Source organism: Cebus imitator, unplaced genomic scaffold (assembly GCF_001604975.1).
Source record: "Cebus imitator isolate Cc_AM_T3 unplaced genomic scaffold, Cebus_imitator-1.0 Scaffold715, whole genome shotgun sequence".
Lineage (NCBI taxonomy): Eukaryota > Metazoa > Chordata > Mammalia > Primates > Cebidae > Cebus > Cebus imitator.
In genome coordinates, this window is record NW_016108030.1 from 419,803 (window position 1) to 440,119 (window position 20,317).

The 20,317-nt window shown below is 36.2% G+C and overlaps 1 protein-coding gene across 4 annotated transcripts in view; it reads left to right on the top strand.

Annotated features, from left to right (window-relative positions):
* Positions 1 to 20,317, top strand: part of MAP2K5 (mitogen-activated protein kinase kinase 5) — a 258,213-nt gene that overhangs the window by 88,672 nt on the left and 149,224 nt on the right. For all 4 annotated transcript variants that reach the window (XM_017518933.2, XM_017518936.2, XM_017518941.2 and 1 more), the window contains exons 10-12: positions 6,414 to 6,482; positions 6,572 to 6,653; positions 18,307 to 18,368. In XM_017518933.2, the coding sequence (XP_017374422.1) occupies positions 6,414 to 6,482; positions 6,572 to 6,653; positions 18,307 to 18,368 (213 nt within the window). The remainder of the gene's footprint in view (positions 1 to 6,413; positions 6,483 to 6,571; positions 6,654 to 18,306; positions 18,369 to 20,317) is intronic.

Consider the following 20,317-nt stretch of genomic DNA (forward strand, 5'->3'; position numbering starts at 1 on the left):
CATTGAACTTTTCCAGATAAGCCCTGTCACATATGGTCTATTCCTCAGTCACTCATCTTCTTCTTTGAACCTCTCTAGAATTCCCTGTATATGTCTTTTAAGGGTGTTATCACCAACTGCCTTGTATTTTGCTATTAATATACCTGTACATTTCCCCCATTATATTGAAATCTCTTTGTAAGTGAGGAACAGATCTTACTTATCTTCTTGGCTTACTTTGTGATTCCTGCAGATCCTTGCATATTAGGGTATAGTACAAAGCATTACACATAATGAATAAGTGTTCAACACATAATTTGTTGAATGACTGAATGAATAAATTTTTGTTCTTCTGTTTCTTCTTTAGCTCATTCATTCATCTTTTTTTTTATTTTTTCGAAAAGGAGTTTTGCCCTTGCCCAGGCTCACCGCAACTTCCACCTCCCGGGTTCAAGCAGTTCTCCTGCCTCAGTCTCCTGAGTAGCTGGGATTACAGGCCCTTGCCCAAGCTCACCGCAACCTCCACCTCCCGGGTTCAAGCAATTCTCCTGTCTTAGCCTCCTGAGTAGCTGGGATTACAGGCATCTGCCACCACACTCAGCTAATTTTGTATTTTCAGTAGAGACAGGGTTTCTCCATGTTTGTCAGGGTGGTCTCAAACTCCCGACCTCAGGTGATCTGCCTGCCTCAGCCTCCCAAAGTGCTGGGATTACAAGCGTGAACCACCGCACCCAGCCTCATTCATCTTTTAAAGTAACATCTTAAAAGCAGTTTCAGTTCACATGCAAAATATCTCATAGCATTCGTTGTATGGGCCATTGCTCTCACCCAGAATATTTCTTAGCTTTTTTATATTAAAGGGTGAAATGGAAGGTTAAGAGTTAGAAGCGTATTTGATCTTTTCCTGACCCTCTCCTGACTTTGGTGTGACTTCAAGCATGTCACTTGAACCTCCCAGTGACCTCAGCTGTGAAACAGGGCTGCCTGGTGTCACAGAGGGATTACGAAGAACAGCAAATCACAGTCCTTGTCCAAACACAGAATCACCTGCGGGGTCTGACGCCTGCATGGAACGATGAAGGAAATTTAATTTTCCAAGTCAAGTGGTCTGTTGGACCCACACTTTGAATGTCTGTGGGCACAATTAGATGAGTCCTTGAAAATCTGTTACTTTTCCTGCTCAAAATGTTTGTCATGTTATGCTTCTAAATATTATTTCTTAGGTAAAAAAAGTATAGTTTATGCTTCTAAATATTATTTTTTAGATAAAGTATATTCCCTTTTTAGACTTCTGAGGTAGGACTATATCACAAGATTTTTTTTAAAAGTTGACTTTTGGGAAGATAAATGTACCTTGAATTTTTATTTTAAACTATTGAATTTAGAAAATGTTCTGCCTCAAAGAGAGCGTTTTGAAAATGATGTTAATCACATTTTAAAGATAACTATTTCATAATGACCATATGTAATTCATGAAACGTGTTTCTACCTTTTTGTGTGTGTGTTTGGTGTAGGTAGTCAAGACAGTTGCATATAAGTAGAGCAGAAAACAAAAATACTATTAGCCATCTTGTAAACAGAATATTTTTATACCATTAATGTATTCTATAAAATCTTTCAAGTAGTAATGCTTGGAGGATTTAATAGATTTCCCACTACTGTTTGTTCTCTAAGTGGGAAAAATCCATCTAACAGGAAATTTCTTAGCATTGTATATTGCGTGTGCTGATTATCATTCTTTGACTGCTTTGGGTTTCTGCTGCTTTTAAACTAGCATTTAAATGGACCATTTGATTAATCATTTGTATACTGACTATAATCCTCCCAAATTTCCTTTCTGAGTTGTACATACTGTAAAAGACAATTATGTCGCCACAGATTAAATAAGTGAATTAAAACAGAATAGCGGCTTAATTTGACCTGTGATTTTGCTCTCCTTCCCTTTAGTGAAGTGTGTGCCACTCCAGCAAATAAATGAAGTCATCCATGACAGCTTGTGATGAATTGCCGTATTTATACTGTATATTTTAATAGCCTCACACTAATTTAAATTGAGCACAGAGTAAATTATAATTCAGTCACTTGACTGCTTATATTTAACTTGACAACTCATCCTTATTTGTCCTGGAGGTGTAGTGGAGAGCAGTGGAAATGCACTAAGGTATTTCAGTTTCTCACTTAACCCTTTCTCAATGAAATGTTTCATATTCAGATTCTCTCCAGTTTACAACATTTAGCACTTCCTAAGGAGAAAATAAAAGACTCAGGGAGTCCGTACTTGCCTTGTACTTCAAAAAGAAAATTAGTCTTTGCCATGCTTTTCACCATTGCCTTCAAATAAGGAATTGGATTTGTTTATTTTTAGCAATTTTAAAGCTCACTCACAAGAATACCCAGGGGAAGGAGAATTAACCTTCCACCCAGAGTGCCAAGTCTCCCAGAAAATAGAGAGCATTTGAGTAGAGTTATTTTAAGGTGCATTTTACTTTCCCTCTCAAGTTCCCAGAAATTGCTTTATTGGGTTTTTTCATCATTTTGGAATCTCGTCTATTCTAGACTAAGGAAAATACCAACAAAGATCAAAATGAAATAGAATACTGTGGATTAGCTCTACAAATACAGTATTTCTTACTATATTTTAGGTATATTTACTTACTATATTTACTATACTTACTATATTTCAGCATTTTTATTTGGTGGTGTATGTTCTTGGTTTTAAATTCAGTTGTAGAAATCAAGCAATCTATTTCTTCTGTCTAGAAACAGCTTCTTATAAAGAGGAATGTAGTTGTAACGACATTAGTTAAATCCCACATCACTTACCAGGTTAGACCTTGTGTGGAGTGCTGGGGGAGATAGAGAAATGTACAAGACTCAGCCCTTGCCCTTGAGAGGCTTATAGTCACTCTATTCTTGAGGCTTCTGTTGGTAGGAGATGAGGAATGGATGCTCAAGGCAGAATGTATATATCGAGGGCCAGAGCTGGAGGTGAATTTTGGTGGATGGCTTTGAGGTGGGCTTCATGGAGGCAGTGGTGGCATTCAAGCTGGGTCTAAAAGGTAGAGCAGCTTTTTTCAAACAGTGACTGGAGTGGAGAGAGGAAGCACACCCCAAGTGGAGGAAACGGCAGGAGCAAAGACTGGAAGTAGGCAAAGCACAGGATATTTGTGTATATACCAGGAAATGTCATCTGATTTCACATGAAGGGTAGGTTTGTGGTAGGAGTAGTGGGAAGAGGAGTTAGAATAAGTCGTCTGTATTGTGGAAGAATTCCTTGAATGTCATGCTGGAGTTTTAACTTTACTGTAGGCAATGGGAACACAATTAGGTTCTTGATCAAGGAAATGATATATTCACAGCTAGTAGGTTGGGGTTAATTCCAGGATGTTTGCTAGCAATGTGGAATCATGTCATTTCTGGGTTGGTGATGGCCTGGAGATGCAGTATATCTTAATACTCATATATCTTAGCACTGAATAAATGCCATTTTTCAAACCTTAAATAAGTGGTTCTTAACTTTACTTTGAGTTAGAAATTACCTGGGGTGCTTTTCAAAATAACAAAGATGTGGGCCCAACCCCAGAGATTCTCATTTCATTGGTTTGGGGTAAGGCCTCCACTTTGGAATTTTTTTTTTAAGTGCCCTCAGTGTTATTATGTGAGGCCAGGGTTGAGAACCACTGATTTAAGGTCAATAGTAACTTCATTCCTTTTAGCAGAGTTTCTTAGAGTGAGAGATTCCTGGTACTTGACATCGTAATAGGAATAGCTGTAATATTTTATGGCATAGGATTGAACTGATGCTAGATGAATTAATTTTGTTAGTAAGTTTTATACAAAATTGTAAGTGAATGTTGTTGGCAAATGACTATTGATCAGGAGAAGTGTTTAAATATTTCTGGGCAGTTTTGTATTACGTTTACAGTCTAGTTTACTGAGAGCTTTTATAAATATTCCTAAAGCAAACTCTGGATAGAAATTGCCTATGCCTTTTTTTTTTTTTTTTCCAACTTCCCCTCCTGCAAATCAACGTCAGGACTATAAAATGTACTTTAGAATTGTCCCTTTCTTTCCTTGCTCTAGCAGCAGCTTACAATGCATAATAAATTTTTTTCTTTAGTACGATTTTTTATATATATATATATTTTTTTCTTGTAATACAAAATGTAATTCAAAGTTGAATGGTATATAACTAAACTATCATAGTAATTCTAAATGTTAAGTTTTTATCTAGAAAGGTGTAGAGTCAGAAACTCTGCCACAAATCATAAAAATTGTTTTCCACCCATTTCATTCTCATCACTGCCTTTTTAAAGTAAAAAACAGGCCGGGCACGATGGCTCATGCTTATAATCCCAGCACTTTGGGAGTCTGAGATGGGTGGATCACCTGAGGTCAGGAGTTTGAGACGAGGCTGGCCAACATGGTGAAACCCCATCTCTACTAAAAATACAAAAATCAGCTGGGTGTGGTGACACGTGCCTGTCATCCCAGCTACTCAGGAGGCAGGAAAATTGCTTGATCCCGGGAGGTGGAGGTTGCAATGAACCGAGATCTCGCCACTACACTCCAGCCTGGGCGACAGAGCAGAACTCTGCCTCAAAATAAACAAATAAATAAAGTAAAAAGTAATTACTCTTGAATTAGTTTCACTGATGTGCTTAGTAGAATTTGAACAGTATGGTCTTCTTTCTTAAAAAATAATGTATTTGAAATAAACTAGAATTTATTCTAGATAAGTTTATAAATATTTTATTTGTGGGTTATAAATTACTATGGGTAATATCACTCAGTGATTGATATTTTAAATAAACCATGAAGTACTGAAAAGCCCATGAGACTGAGTCCAGAAGAGGGGTCCTACCATTGCCAGGCTCTGTGGCTCCTGGGAAGGAAACCTGGCTTCTTCCTCAGTAAAAGAAGGGAGTTAGATGAAATAAGATTTTTTCAAGCTTTAACTTTCCATAACAGTATTAGCAAAGAACATTACCTGACTGGAAAAAAAAAAGATAATATATTTTTAAAACTACTTATTTCTCTCATAACTAAAAACCCTATTGAAAATGTCATTTTTGACTGGACATGGTGGCTCACACTCGTAATGCCAGTACTTTGGGAGGCCAAGTCAGGCAGATCTCTTGAGGTCAGGAGTTAGACCAGCCTGGCCAACGTGTTGAAACCCCATCTCTACCAAAAATACAAAAATTAGCCGGGTTTGGTGGTGGGCTCCTGTAATCTCAGCTACTCAGGAGGCTGAGGCACGAGAATCACTTGAACCCAAGAGACAGAGGTTGCAGTGAGCTAAGATTGTGCCACTGCACTCCAGCCTGAGTGACAGAGCAAGACTCTGTTTCAAGAAAAAAACAAAAAAAAAAAACGTAATGTTTTGGCCAGGTGTGGTGCTTCATGTCGGCAATCCCAGCACTTTGGTAGGCCAAGATGGGCAGATTGCTTGAGCTTACGAGTTCAAGACCAGCCTGAGCAACATGGTGAAACCCTCATCTCTACCAAAAATACAGTAAATTAGCTGGGCCTGGTGGCACACCTGTGGTCCCAGTTACTTGGATGGCTGAGGTGGGAGGTTTGCTTAAGCCTGGGAGGCAGAGGTGGCAGTGAGCCAAGATCACCCCACTGCACTCCAGCCTGGGTGACAGCATGAGACTGTGTCTCTAAATAAATAAATAAAATGTCATTTTTATTCATCAGCCTCTTTGCTTATTGCCTAGTGTCTGATCACAAATCACAAGATAGTTCTTTTTTTAAGAGACAAGATTTCACTCTGTCACCCTTGTGGGAGTGAGTGTTGGGAGTGTACTGGCGCAGCCATGGCTCACCTCAACCCCAAATTCCTGGGCTCAAGTGATCCTCCCACCTCAGCCTCCAAGTTGGTTGGGACCACCTGATCACACCACACCCAGATAATTTTTTATTTTTTTTGTAGAGATGGGATCTTGCTATGGTGCTTAGGCTGGTTGTATACCCCTGGTTTTCAGGGACACTCCCACCTCAGCCTCCTTCCCAAAGTGCTGGGTTTACAGGCGTGTGCCACTGCACCCAGCCAAGACAATTCTTTCATATTGGCTTGAGGGTCATTTCCATGTTCCTCATTTGAAAATAGCCAATGTGGCTAAAATAGGGTGCATAAATTAAGAGTGTTATAACTTAACTGACTTTTAAAGCCATTACTGCTGACCTTTGAGACCTGGGTTTTTTCTTTGGTCCCATCAATCACTTCTGTACCACCTCCGCCAGTACTAGAGGACAAAGGGTTAGACAGATGAGGATACGGTTTGTATTACTGGGAATTATAGTGGTAAGCAGAAGGAAGTGGAGAAGAATAAACGAACTACCATTTTTTTAGTTCTTATATTTCATAGTGAGTATAGCTAATATGGTTAGAAGGTGAATAACTGTTAATACCTTTCTATATTTAGGTCATACTACTAGATATTACACTGGAACTTCAGAAGCAAATCATGTCTGAATTGGAAATTCTTTATAAGGTAATTCTTTTCATAATTTTTATTTGTAAAGCATGCCTATGATATTGACTTGCAGGTTTATAACTACTTTTGTCTTATTTTTGTTACAGTGTGATTCATCATATATCATTGGATTTTATGGAGCATTTTTTGTAGAAAATAGGATTTCAATATGTACGGAATTCATGGATGGTGAGTTTTCCCTTTTATAATACTTTAAAAATGATTTTTAGAATATATAGTGCTTTAAAACCTGGTTTTGATATAAAGTAGAATTAAAAATAATTACCTTACTAATAATTACCTTATTTATACTCTAAGATTGTCTCAGTGTTAGGGGTTCCTGATGTTAAATATTTATAGCTGAACTATAATTTCAAGAATTGAACTTCACTTTTATTGAAAATTTAAATAGAACAGATTAAATGCTAGTTTAATTGGTGGTTTGAGATTTGATTCTTCTGCACAATCTGTCTTTACTTGCAAAACAGATGTTCTGTTCTTTTAATGTTTCAGTAGCCAAAACAGATTTTCCTTTAAAGAAATCTATTAACCCAATGTCCTGTGTCTTTCAGAAAGAAATCGGTTCTTAATTGCAAGATAAGAAATTGTTTTTCAACACAGCTGTTTAACCAAGTTGTGTTTAGTTTTCTTTGGACTTTAGCCCTTTCCTTCCCTGTCTATTTTTTTATTCACTTATATTTTGGTAGTTCTTTTTTGACCTGAATATTATGGCAAAATACCGATTTCTGGGGACCTATCAGTGATGTCATTATATTGTTTACCAATTTTAAATCTAAGCAGTCTTTAAATTTTAAATATTCAGTTTTCCATAGTATAGTCTATTAAAACACAGCCTTAGAAAATATAGTTAGTTCCTTGTGGAGATTCTCAGTACATTACTAAAGCAATTAGCTTGTGCCCTGCAAGACTTTAATGAGTCAATATTGGTACCTTGATACTGTAATAAGGTGTATAATATGTTCTAAATTAGTTGTAGTAGAATATCAAGAATTAAAAATCTTACAGCCACGTAGGTAGTGTGAAAACGGTGGAGACTGACTGGAAAAAGTGGATTCATTGAGCCAATACATGTTACTGTGTTATAACTTTTATCCTTCTTTCTTTGAAGTCTTCAATTTTTCAGTTCTACTAAAGCATTTGTATTGAAACTGGGCACAGTGGTTCACACATGTAATCCCAACACTTTCAGAGACTAATGTGGGAATATTGCTTGAGCCCAGGAGTTTGAGACCAGCCTGGGCAATATAGTGAGACCTCATCTTTACAAAAACATTTTTAAAATATGGCTGGGTGCAGTGGCTCATGCCTGTAATCCTAGTACTTTGGGAGGCCAAGGCGGGCGGATCAGTTGAGGTCAGGAATTTAAGACCAGCCTGACCAACATGGTGAAAACTCATCTTTACTGAAAATACAAAAGTTAGCAGGGCGTGGTGGTGCATGCCTGTAATCCCAGCTATTTGGGAGGCTGAGACAAGAGAATTGTTTGAACCTGGGAGGTGGTGGTTGCAGTGAACTGAGATTGTGCCATTGCGCTCCAGCCTGGGCGACAGAGTGAGATTCCACCTCAAAAAAAAAAATTAGCCGAGCATGGTGGTGTGTGCCTGTAGTCCCAGCTACTCTGGGGCCTGAGGTGGAAGGATTGCTGGAGCCCAGGAGATTAAAGCTGTAGTGAGCTGTGATCATGCCACTGCACTCCGACCTATGCGACAGACTGAGACCCTGTTTCAAAAAGCCAATTAAAAATTTTTAATTGAAGTATAACTCAGATACCATAAAATTCACCTTTTAGAAGTATATAATTCAATGGTTTTTAATATACTCACAAGGTTGTACAGTCATCTTTTGTATAATTCCAAAACATTTTTTACCACCCCCAGAAAAAGACTTCCTACCTATTAGTACTCCCTCTCTACTTCCTCTTTCCTCTAGTCCCTGGCAACCACTGATCTACCTTCTGTCTCCATGGATTTACCTATTCTGGACATTCTGTATAAATAGAATCTGATAATGCATGGCCTTTGTGTCTGGCTTCCTTAGCATAATGTTTTCAATGTTCATCTATATTGTAGTGTATATGAAAACTTCATTCCTTTTTATTGCTGAATAATATTGTCTGGCTATAGCACATTTTGTTAATTCTTTCATTAGTCAATGGACATTTGAGATAGTTCTACTTTGTGCATAATTATGAATAATGCTACTCTGTATATTTGTGTACAGATTTTTGTTGGACATATGTTTTCAGTTCTTTTGGGTATACATGTAGGAGTAGAGTTGTTAGGTCATATGGTAGCTTTATGCTTAACTTTACATTCTTACCAGCACTGTATAAGGGTTCCATTTTCTTCATATTTTTTGCTGTACTTGTCTTTATGTGTCTTTTTAAAATCATAGCCTTGTAGTGTGACATGGTATCTCATTTTGGTTTTGATTTAGATTTCTCTAATGACTAATGATGTTGAACATTTTTTCATGTGCTTATTGGCCATTTGTATATCTTCTTTTGAGAAATATGTTTTCAGATCCTTTGTCTATTTTTTACATGAGTTACTGTGCTTTGATTGTTGAGTTGTAAGAGTTCTTTATGTATTCTTATACTTGGCTCTTATCAGATACAGGATTTTCAAATATTTTGACTCTTTGGTTATCTTTTCACTTCCTTTTTTTCCCCCTATTCATTTATTTATTTATTTAGAGATACAGTCTCATTTTGTTGCCCAGGATGGTTTTGAATCCTTGGCTCAAATGATCCTCCCACCTCAGCCTCAAGTTTTATTGTTTTAGCTTTTATATTTAAGCCTTTGATTTATTTTCAAGTTAATTTATATATGATGTGAGATGGGGTCCAAATTTATTCTTTCACATATAGATATCCATTTGTTCCAGCATCATTTATTAAAAAGACTACTTTGCCATTGAATTTTCTGGTTATACCTGTTGAAAATTGACCATAAAATGTCTTTCTGTACTTTTAGATCAATGCAAATACATCCTGCGTTGATCTATTTGTCTATCTTTGGACCAGCACCACATGTATTTGATTTCTTGTACCTGATAACTCTAGATATTATAGTTTTATAAGTTTTGAATCGAGAAGTGTAAGTGCTCCAACTTTTGTTTTTCAAGATTGTTTTGGCCATTTTGGATACCTAGCATTTTAATTTGAATTTTAGAATAAACTTGGCAATTTCTCCAAAAAATCCATCTGGAATTTTGATAAGGATTGAATTGAATTTTTAGATCAACTTAGGGAGTATTGCTGTTGTAACATTATTTAGTCTTCCATTCCATGAACACAGATGTCTTTCAGCTTACTTAGGTCTTCTTTAATTGTTTCTTGATGATTTTTAAAAAATAATATTTAGTGCATCAGTGGTAATTATTTGTTAAATTTATTTCTAAGTATTTTTAATGCTGTTTTTCTTAATTTCATTTTTGGATTGTTCATTGCCAGTGTATAGAACTTTAATTGATTTTTGTATATTGATCTTGTATTCTGCAACCTTGCTGAACTTGTTTACTAACTTTAATAGCTTTTTGTGGATTCCTTAGGGTTCTCAATATACAAGATAATGCCATCGCAAACAGAGGTAGTTTGACTGCTTTCTTTTCAATTCTGTATCCCTTTGACTTCTTTTTCTTGTTTGATTACCCTGGCTAGAATCTTCAGTACAATGTTGAATAGATTGATGAGAGCAGACATCCTTCTCTTGTTCCTGAGTTTAGAGGGAGAGCTTTCAGTCTTTCACCATTAAATATGTTAACCATGGGTTTGGGGTAGTTGTCCTTTATTAGGTTGAGGAAATTCCCTTTTATTTCTAGTTTGTTGAATACTTTTTTTTTTTTAACCATGAAAGGGTATTACATTTTGTCAAATGCCTTTTCTGTCTATTGAAATAATTGTGTATTTGGTCTTTTATTCTATTAATATGTGATATACTATATTAATTGATTTTTGCAAAGTGAACCACTCTTGCAGTGTTGGAATTATTCCACTTAGTGATGATATGTAATTCTTTTTATATGTTCTGGGTTCAGTTTGCTAGCATTTTCTTGACAATTTTTGTATTCATATTTATGAGGGACATTGGTCTGTAGTTTTTTTGGTGTGTGTGATGTCAGTGTTTGCTTTGGTATCAGGATAATTCTGGCTTCATAGAATGAGCTCAGAAGTGTTACCTCCTCTTCTGTTTTTTGAAAGAGCTTATGAAGGAGTGATGTTAATTCATTTTTTAAAAATTTTTATGGGCCAGGTGTGGCTCACACCTGTAATCCCAGCACTTTGAGAGGCTGAGGCAGGAGAATCACTTGAGGTCAGGAGTTTGGGACCAGTCTGGCCAACATGGTGAAACCCCGTCTCTACTAAAAATAAAAAAATTAAAAAAATTAGCCGCGCGTGGTACCACATGTCTGTAATCCCAGCTACTTGGGAGGCTGTGGCAGGAGAATCACTTGAACCCGGGAGGTGGAGGTTGCACTGAGCCAAGATTGTGCCACTGCACTCCAGCCTGGGTGACAGAGAGACTCCATCTCTAAATAAGTAAATAAATAAATACACACACACACACACACACACACACACACACAAAGTTTTTATGGATACATAATATTGTACACATTTATGGAATACATGTATAATAATATTTGACAACAAGCATACAATATGTAGTAATCAACTCAGAGTAATGGAGATATGCATGACCTCAAACATTTATCATTTCTTTGCGTTAGGAGCATTCCAATTCCACTCCTGTAGAATATTGTGTATTTTGAAATACACAATAAATTAATGTTAACCGTGGTCACCCTGTTTTGGTACCAAACACTGAATCTTATTCTTTGTATCTGACTGTATTTTTTACCCATTAACCAACCCCTCTTTGTCCTTCCTTCCTGACTACCTTTCCCAGCCCCTGGTAATCATCATTCTGATATGTCTCCATGATCATTTGTTTTTGGCTCCCACATATGAGTGAGAACATACTTGTCTTTCTGTGCCTGGATTATTTCACTTAACGTAATATCCACTCATGTTCTTACAAATAACAGGATTTCATTCTTTTTATGCCTGAATAATATTTCATGTGTTTATGTACCACATTTTCCTTATCTTTCTTTTCTTTATTTTTCTTTGATGGACACTTAGGTTGATTCCCTGTCTTGGCTGTTGTGAATAGTACTGCAGTAAACATTAGAGTGCACATATCTCTTCAGTTTACTGATTTCCTTTCTTTTGGATGTATACCTAATGGTGAAATTACTGGATCATAATAAGGTAGTTCTATTTTTAGATTTTTGAGGAATTTCTATACTATTTTCCATGGTAGCTGTACTAATTTACATTCTCATCAATAGTGTATGAAGGTTCCCCTTTTTCCACATCCTTGCCAGCATCTGTTATTCCCTGTCTATTTGATAAAAGCCATTTCAGCTGGAGGGAGAGGATATCTCTTTGTGGTTTTGATTTGCATTTCCCTGATGATTAGTAATGTCGAACATTTTTTCAAATGCCTGATGTTAATTCTTCTTCAGACATTTGATAGAATTCACCAATGAAGCCATCTGGTTCTGGGGTTTTTGGGTGTGTCATTAGTGTGGTTTTTAAAAATTGTGATATAATACTTATACAAAAATTTTTATTATACTAGTCAATTTTTGTGTTACTATAAAGGAATTCCTAAGACTAGGTAATTCATAAAGAAAAAGGATTTATTTGGCTCACGGTTTTGCAGGTTGTACAAGAAGTATGGTGCCCAGCATCTGTTTCTGGTCTGGGCCTCAGGAAGCTTCCATTCATGGAGCAAGAGGAGAGGAGAGAGGTCCCAGACACTTTTTAAGAATCAAATCTTGTGGGAACTAAGAGTGAGAACTCACTCAATTATGTGAGAATGGCACCAAATCATTTATGAGGGATCCTCTCCTTTGACCCAAACATGTCTCACTAGGCCCTGTTTTCAACATTGAGATTCAGATTTCAGCATGAGTTTTCTAGGGGCCAAATATTCAAACTGTATCAGCCATTTTTAAGTGTATAATTCAGCAGCACGAAGTACATTAACATGGTTGTGCAACTGTCACTACCATCCATCTCCAGAACTCTTTGTCTTGCAAAACTGAAACTCTATACCTATTAAATAAGAACTCCTCATTTGCTCCAACTCCCAGCCCCTGGCAAACAACATTATACTCTGTCTCTATTAATTTGACTACTCTAGGTACCTCATATAATTGGAGTCACACAGTATTTGTCTTTTTGTGTCTGGCTTATTTCATTTTGCATTATGTCCTTAAGGTTCATCCATCTTGTAGCATGTGTCAGAATTTTCTTCCTTTTAAAAGCCGAATAATATTTGTGGTTAGTTTTTTTTTTATTACTAACTCTATCTCTTTACTATTTATATACAGGTTTAGTCCGATTTTTTACTTTTTCTTGATTTAGTTTTGGTGGTTTGTGTTTTTCTCAGAATTCATCTATTTTATCAATGTTATCTAATTTATTGATACATAGTTGTTCCGAAAATTCTCTTATAATCCTTTTTATTTCTGCAAGCTTGGTAGTCGTGTTCTCTCTTCTATTCCAGGTTTTAGTTACTTGAGTCTCCTCACTTATTTTCTTGGTCAGCGTAGCTAAAAGTTTGTCAGTTTCTCTGGTTTTTTTTTTTAAACGTTTTTTTTTTTTTTTTNCCGACTTTTGGTTTCATTGATTTTCTCTATTGTTTTTTCTATTCTCTATTTTGTTTATTTCTCCTTTAATTTTATTATTTCCTTTTTTCTGCTTTTGAGTTTAGTTTTAGCTTGATGTTCTCTTTCTGTTTGTTTAAGGTAGAAAGTTAGGACACTGATTTGAGACCTTTCTTCTTATTTAATGTAGGTTATAATTGTTATAGCTTCTTGGTGGATGGATCCTTTTGTCATTACAAAATGTGTTTGTCTTATAGTAACAACATTTAACAATAGGTATCTAAAAGTCTATTTTTTCCACTAGTATATCACTCCAGCTCCCTGTTGATTACTGTTTAAATGGTATATCATTTTCCATCATTTTTTAACCTGTTTGTGTCTTTAAAGTACCTCTGTTGTAGACAGCATGTAGTTGGATCATTTTTTTAAATAATTAATTCTGCCAATCTCTTATTTAATTAGAATGCTTAAACCATTCACATTTATTTAATTACTAGCAAGGTGAGATTTATATCCCCATTCTATGTATTTTCTATAAGTCGTGCCTTTCATGTTCTTCTGTTATTGCTTTCTTTTATGTAAAATAGATATTTTCTAATGTACCATTTAAATTTTCCATGGTTTCTTTTATTCTATTTTTTTTTGAGTTATAGTCTTAATGTTGCCCTAGGGATTGCAATTAACTTCTTAACTTACAACAATTTAATTCAGATTAGCACTAATTTTACTTTATTTTAATAGTATACAAAAACTTTACTTCTATATAGCTCAATTTCTTCTCATCTCTTTTATGCTGTTATTGTCATATAAGTGACATTCTTACATATTGTGTATCTAACACAAATTTAAAATTATGCAATTGTCTCTTAAATCATATAGGAGAACAAAAGAGATACAAACAAAACATACATTTATCCTGTCTTTTATATTTATGTATGCAGTTACCTTTACCGTGTTCTTTATTTCTTTTTGAGTCTTTTAAGTTCAGTCTAAAGTTCCTTTAGTCTGAAAGATTGTATTTTATTTCTTGTAGGGTAGGTCAACTATTGATTGATTCTCAATATTCTGAGATAAATTTCCCAGTTTATTTGAGAGTGCCTTAATTTCTCCTTCAGTTTTGTAGAATAGTTTTTTGCTGGATATAGAATTTTTGGTTTACATTCTTCTTCTTTCAGCTGTTCAAATATGTCATTCCCCTGCCTCTGACCTGACCTTTGTGGTTTCTGATGAATAATCAGCTCTTGATCTTTTTGAGGATTATTTATAATTGACATGTCACTTATCTTGCTGCTTTCAAGATTTTCTTTTGTCTTTGGCTGTAGATAATTCGATAATAATATATATAGGTATGGATCTCTTTGAGTTTATCCTATGTGAAGTATATTGAGCTTCTTGGATGTATAGATTCACTTTTTAAAACTAAATTTAAGAAGTTTGGGGTCATTATTTCCTCAAATATTCTTTCTGCTCCTTCCCTTTTCTCCTCTCTTGCTGATCTCCCATTATGCATATGTTGGTATGCTGGATAGTATGCTACAAGTCTCTGAGAGTGTGTTCATTTGTCTTCATTTTCTTTTGTTTTCATCATCAGACAGGACAATCTCAATTGACCTTTCTTTACCTCCCTTGATCATTCCTTCTGCTTTCTCTAATACACTGTTGATCCTCTCTAATAAATTTTCACTTATTATACTTTTCAACTTCAGAATTTCTATTTGGTTACTTCTGGGAACAAAGAAAAGTGACAGGCCACAGGGAACAAACCAGTAACCTTGGAATCTCAAGAAAAAAGTTCAAACCTACCACGCCACAAATGAATGAGTTTCTAAATGCCTTGAATACCACCATCTCAGCTAAAATTAAATTCTGTCAATGTATGTCATAGTATCACATTGCATGAGACTTTTTAAACTACAGAAAGTTTACGTGATTCTCAAGCTATGTCGCATCATGAGGAAACCTTTTAAATCTTTTTTTAAATTTTATTTATTTATTTATTTATTTATTTTGAGACAATATCTCGCTCTGTCACCCAGGCTGGAGTGCAGTGATGCAATCTGCTCACTGCAGCCTTCATCTCCCAAATTCAAGTGATTCTTCTGCCTCAGCCTCCTAAGTAACTGGGTTTTACACGTGTGTGCCACCATCCCCAGCTAATTTTTGTATTTTTGGTAGAGACAAGGTTTTGCCATGTTTCCTAGGCTGGTCTCAAACTCCTGACCTCACGTGATCCACACGTCTTGGCCTTCCAAAGTGCTGGGATTACAGGTGAGAGACACTGTGCCTAGCCACCTTTTAAATCTCTAACTTATGACACTTCAAAGGTTCAGGTCTTCTCTGAGCTCTGCTATCGGTTGACTCGGGCTTTACCTAGAACATTCACCTTGCTGGGACTGTTTTCCCAACCTATCAAATAAAGTTGCTGGAATGATGCTTTTTTTGAGAGGAAGTCTTACTCTTGTTACCCAGGCTGGAGTGCAGTGGCGCGATCTCAGCTTACTGCAACCTCCACCTCCTGGGTTCAAGCAATTCTTCTGCCTCAGCCTCCTTAGTAGCTGAGATTACAGTGTCCACCACCACACTCGGCTAATTTTTGTATTTTTAGTAGAGATGGGGTTTCACTGTATTAGCCAGGCTGGTCTCGAACACTTAACCTCAGGTGATCCACCTGCGTTGGCCTCCCAAAGTGCTGGGATTACAGGCGTGAGCCACCACGCCTGGCCGGATTGATCTTTAATGTCCTTTCCTGCACTAATGTTTGATAGGTCTAAGAGTTGCATTTTTGGATAGACCTGTAGAATAGAAATGATAATAAAACAGAGAAAAATTAAACCAACCCCCTGCCACTTTTAGCCTGATAAGAATTAACTGAATCGCAGAAAAAGAACTCATCAAACTTAACAGAAACTCTTTTTTTTTTTTTTTGTGACAGAGTCTCACTCTATCTCCCAGGCTGGAGTGCAGTGGCGTGCTCTGGGCTCACTGTAACCTCTGCTGCCTGGGTTGAAGCAATTCCCCTACCACAGCCTCCTGAGTAGCTGAGATTACAGGTGCCTGCCACCGTGCCCTGCTAAGTTTTGTATTTTTAGTAGAAACAGACTTTCACCATCTTGGCCAGGCTGGTCTTGAACTTCTGACCTCGTGATCCACCCGCCTTGGCTTCCCAAAGTGCTGAGATTACAGGTGTGAGCCACTGTGCCTGACCAAGGAACTCTTAATTCTGAGTGGATCTGCTGCATTATTTTTTCACCTATGACATTTATCTCTAATGGACATGAATCAGTCTCTAATGGACAAGATGAATCAGTGATGTCACAGAGCCAGCTCTGTAAAGATTTAGCCATATGGGGCTGGGCACAGTGGCTCACACCTGTAATCCCAGCATGTTGGAAGGCTGAGGCAGGCAGATCATGAGGTCAGGAGTTTGAGACCAGCCTGGCCAACAGAGTGAAACCCCGTCTATACTAAAAATGCAAAAATTAGCCGGGCATGGTGGCGAGCACCTGTAATCCCAGCTACTTAGGAGGCTGAGGCAGGAGAATCGCTTGAACACGGGAGGCAGAGGTTGTGGTGAGCCGAGATCTCACCACTGTACTCCAGCCTGGGCAACAGAGGGAGAATCTACCTCAAAAAAAGGAAAACAAACAAACAAACAAACATTTAGCCATATGGATAGTTAAGAAAAGTGGGTCTAACTGAGGTTAAAAAACAATGAACTACCTCAAAATTAGATTCCTTTTTGGCTTCTTCTACTGATAATGGTGGTCAAGTAATCTTTGGTTTTTGGGGTTAGCTTGTTGAAACCTTTGTCCATTTAGTCAAGTAAGCCCTGATTTATATCCTTGGTAAAAATAAATGTCCTCTTAGAAGTTGTTACTGGTACATGTGGATGGGTTTTCACCTCCTAGTTTTGAGCCAGTCAGATCATTCACTTCATAAGGGATTGGTCCAATAAGCTGCATTTGTCAGTCTTCCAAATGCCAGCATGTAAAGCTTGATCTTTTTTATTTTATTTATCCTTGCAACTGCCAATTTATCTGAAAGATCAATGAGAACATAAAATGTTTTTCTGCTGTATTCTCACTTTATTGCACCTATAATAAAAATGTTATTTTCGTAAATAAGGATGGTTCAGTTCATAGCAGAAGTGTCTTTTTTTCATTATCTTCCCAGTAGCACCCAGAGCCAAAGTGTAATGTTTAGTTACACTGTGGTTTCCTAGTTTCTTGTTCAAATCTGGCAACTACAAGCAAAGGTTAACTAAGAGTGATCATTTTTCTCTATCTGCTTTAAGTAAGATAAATGTAAAGCCAGTAGCCACATATATATGCATGTGTGTATATGCATATATATGTATACTTGCATACATATAGGTTTATATATGCATTCACAATTTTTACAGAGAAAAATAATATTTTCTCTGATGTTCAGTTTTATAAAAAGTTGACATGAAAATATTCACATTTGCATTTCAAAAGAATGACATACTTCATGTTTAGTACCTTATGAGGCATACTTATACGTCAACCAGTAATATAGTGTTAAATATGAATTTTAGCCTCTGATAGGAAAAAATATTTGTCAAATACTCTGTAATAATTTGTTATAGAACTGAAAGACTGATATACTTCAATTTGACTCTTAAAGGTTATTACATATTATTAAAACATCTCATAATCATATCATTAAGGAACGAAGTAGTGGTTCTCTGCATGTATTCTTGCTTTTGTTGGGTTAATATGAAAATTCTAACATGGTACCCTGGTTTACATTTGAGCAAAACTGTTAAAAAAGGCAGGCACTTAAATGTCATTATCCATATTGATCTTTATGATTTTGTGTATGTATTTAAGTTGACATAAAGTGTAGTTTCTTAGTTTGCCCTTGACTAGTTTCTTTCAGTTTTTCACGTATGTGACTATACACTTAGGAATAAAATGGAATTATCTAGTTATACTTCATCAGGAAGTATGATTATGTTATAGGTAACATGGACTAAAAACAAGTTTTATACTACACATCCAATGTGTGGTTGTAAGAAGGGTAGAAACATACTCTCACAGTGAGTACACAGAGGAGGAGCCCAGTGCACTGCTCTGGTAGTTTCATTTGTGGTAACATGGCACGTTTATCTCTACAGGGGGATCTTTGGATGTATATAGGAAAATCCCAGAACATGTCCTTGGAAGAATTGCAGTAGCAGTAAGTATATGGCTTCAATGTTAGCAAATATGAATGTTTTAATCCTTCTAATCAAGCTCATTCTTCTTATATTCTCAGAATGTTTTTTTCTTGTTCTTCAGTCTCAGTTGGCTTCCAAGACCTTCTTAACTGTTCTGTTCTTTCTTCTTTTCATAGACCACCCCACCCACTATCACAACATAGTCACATGCTTATAAACTCCAGCCTGTTCATGTGTTTGCAGGGACCTTGGTGTTCTTGTTGACTCATAAAATTTCCAAGTTTTTCTTCAAAAAAAAAAACCAAAAAACAAAAGAACTGCTTTTTTTGTGTTTTTACATTTTGTAGTTGTAGGCATGATTCGCAAATACTTTAAAAGTCTGAGTAATTAGTCTATGTAAAGACTTTTTGCAGTTTTTTGTGTTCTTGGTTTTTAATTTTTTCATCAATTACATCTAGAAATTTATTCCTTTGTGATTTAAAGAAGTTTTCCCATATTCCTGTATTTTCTATATGCACTAATATATTGATGAAATATATCAACTAAACTAGCATTACTATAATGTTCTTATAAGTTCCAGATTTCACATTTAGAATAATGTAGGTTAAGCAGTGTCTGAGAGAAGTCATGGGTGGTGTAATAGTAAACAATTGCTAAACTAAAAGCACTATAACTTCAGTGGTTTAATGCAGAACAAAGTGATTGTACCATGTACCATTTAATTAAATGGATGATTTTCACATTCATTATACATCAAAATGACAACTCAAATTCTTTAATCCAACATGGACACTTATTTAGTCTTAGTTCATAGTAATTCACAGCTTTCCTTTTTTCTTTCTAATTATTAGTGTGAACTGCCCTGGGGGATGAGAACTTTCTTTTCTGATGCTATTGCTGCTAAGTTGCTTCCCATCTACCTGTGTAGGTAGATTCATATGAAATTTGAGTACTGAATCACTATTTTAGATGAAAATAAATATGTTTCGTTTCCTGTTCTAATCTCAGGAAAGAATGAATGCTTTATGGCTTTTGGCAGTTCTTGGCTGTAAAGTTTAATAATATGTATAATAAAGGGCAAAAAAAGGCAAGGATACCAATTGAAAAAGAAAAAAAGTATACAAGTTCTGTATACTCAATTATCTATGGAACTTGGAAAAATAGAAACTGCCATTTTCAGTAGAGAAACATGTTCTTCATGAACTTAATAAATCTTACTTCCCTCTTGTTTAGGGCATCCACACAAGGCCACTGATCTTTTCGATTCTACTGGAGTAGGAAGCCTGTTGAAGTGAATAGAGTCAGCAGAAAAAATAATTCAGGGCTTGCCTATTAAATGAATGAAAATATGACACAAATTATTTTAGTGAAAGGCATTAAAGTAAGTGCTACTCCAAAGGATTTATATTTGCCCTTACTTTTTTAAATTAAGGGTTTTCCCCCTAAATATGTGTCTAATTTTTCCAGCTTTTGTGGCTCATCAGGTCATAGTAATGAAAACTTCTTATAGCTGGAGAAGAAATGCTTTTGATAATTTTGTTCTTTGTCTGCCACTTTTAATAAATTCTGCTGGAACCTAGGTTTGTATAATGCCTCCAAAGTGTATTTTTTTAAATATGTAATCTGAGTAGGCTACAAATTTCGATTATCATTTGTTGCAGCTGACAAACACCAGATTGCCCCATGGCTAAGACCTGACACCAGGAAGGTTGTACAAGTCAAAATAAGACTAACGAATTGATCAGCTGTAGGTTATGATATGTAAACGAAAATAGTCTGATTGTTTTCCCAGTATCCTTGGTTATCTCTCTTAAAGTGTACTGAAGATGGACCATCCTGGTCAACATGGGGAAACCCCGTCTCTACTAAAACTGCAAAAAATTAGCTGGGCATGGTGGCACGTGCCTGTAATCCCAGCTACTCAGGAGGCTGAGGCAGGAGAATTGCCTGAACCCAGGAGGCGGAGGTT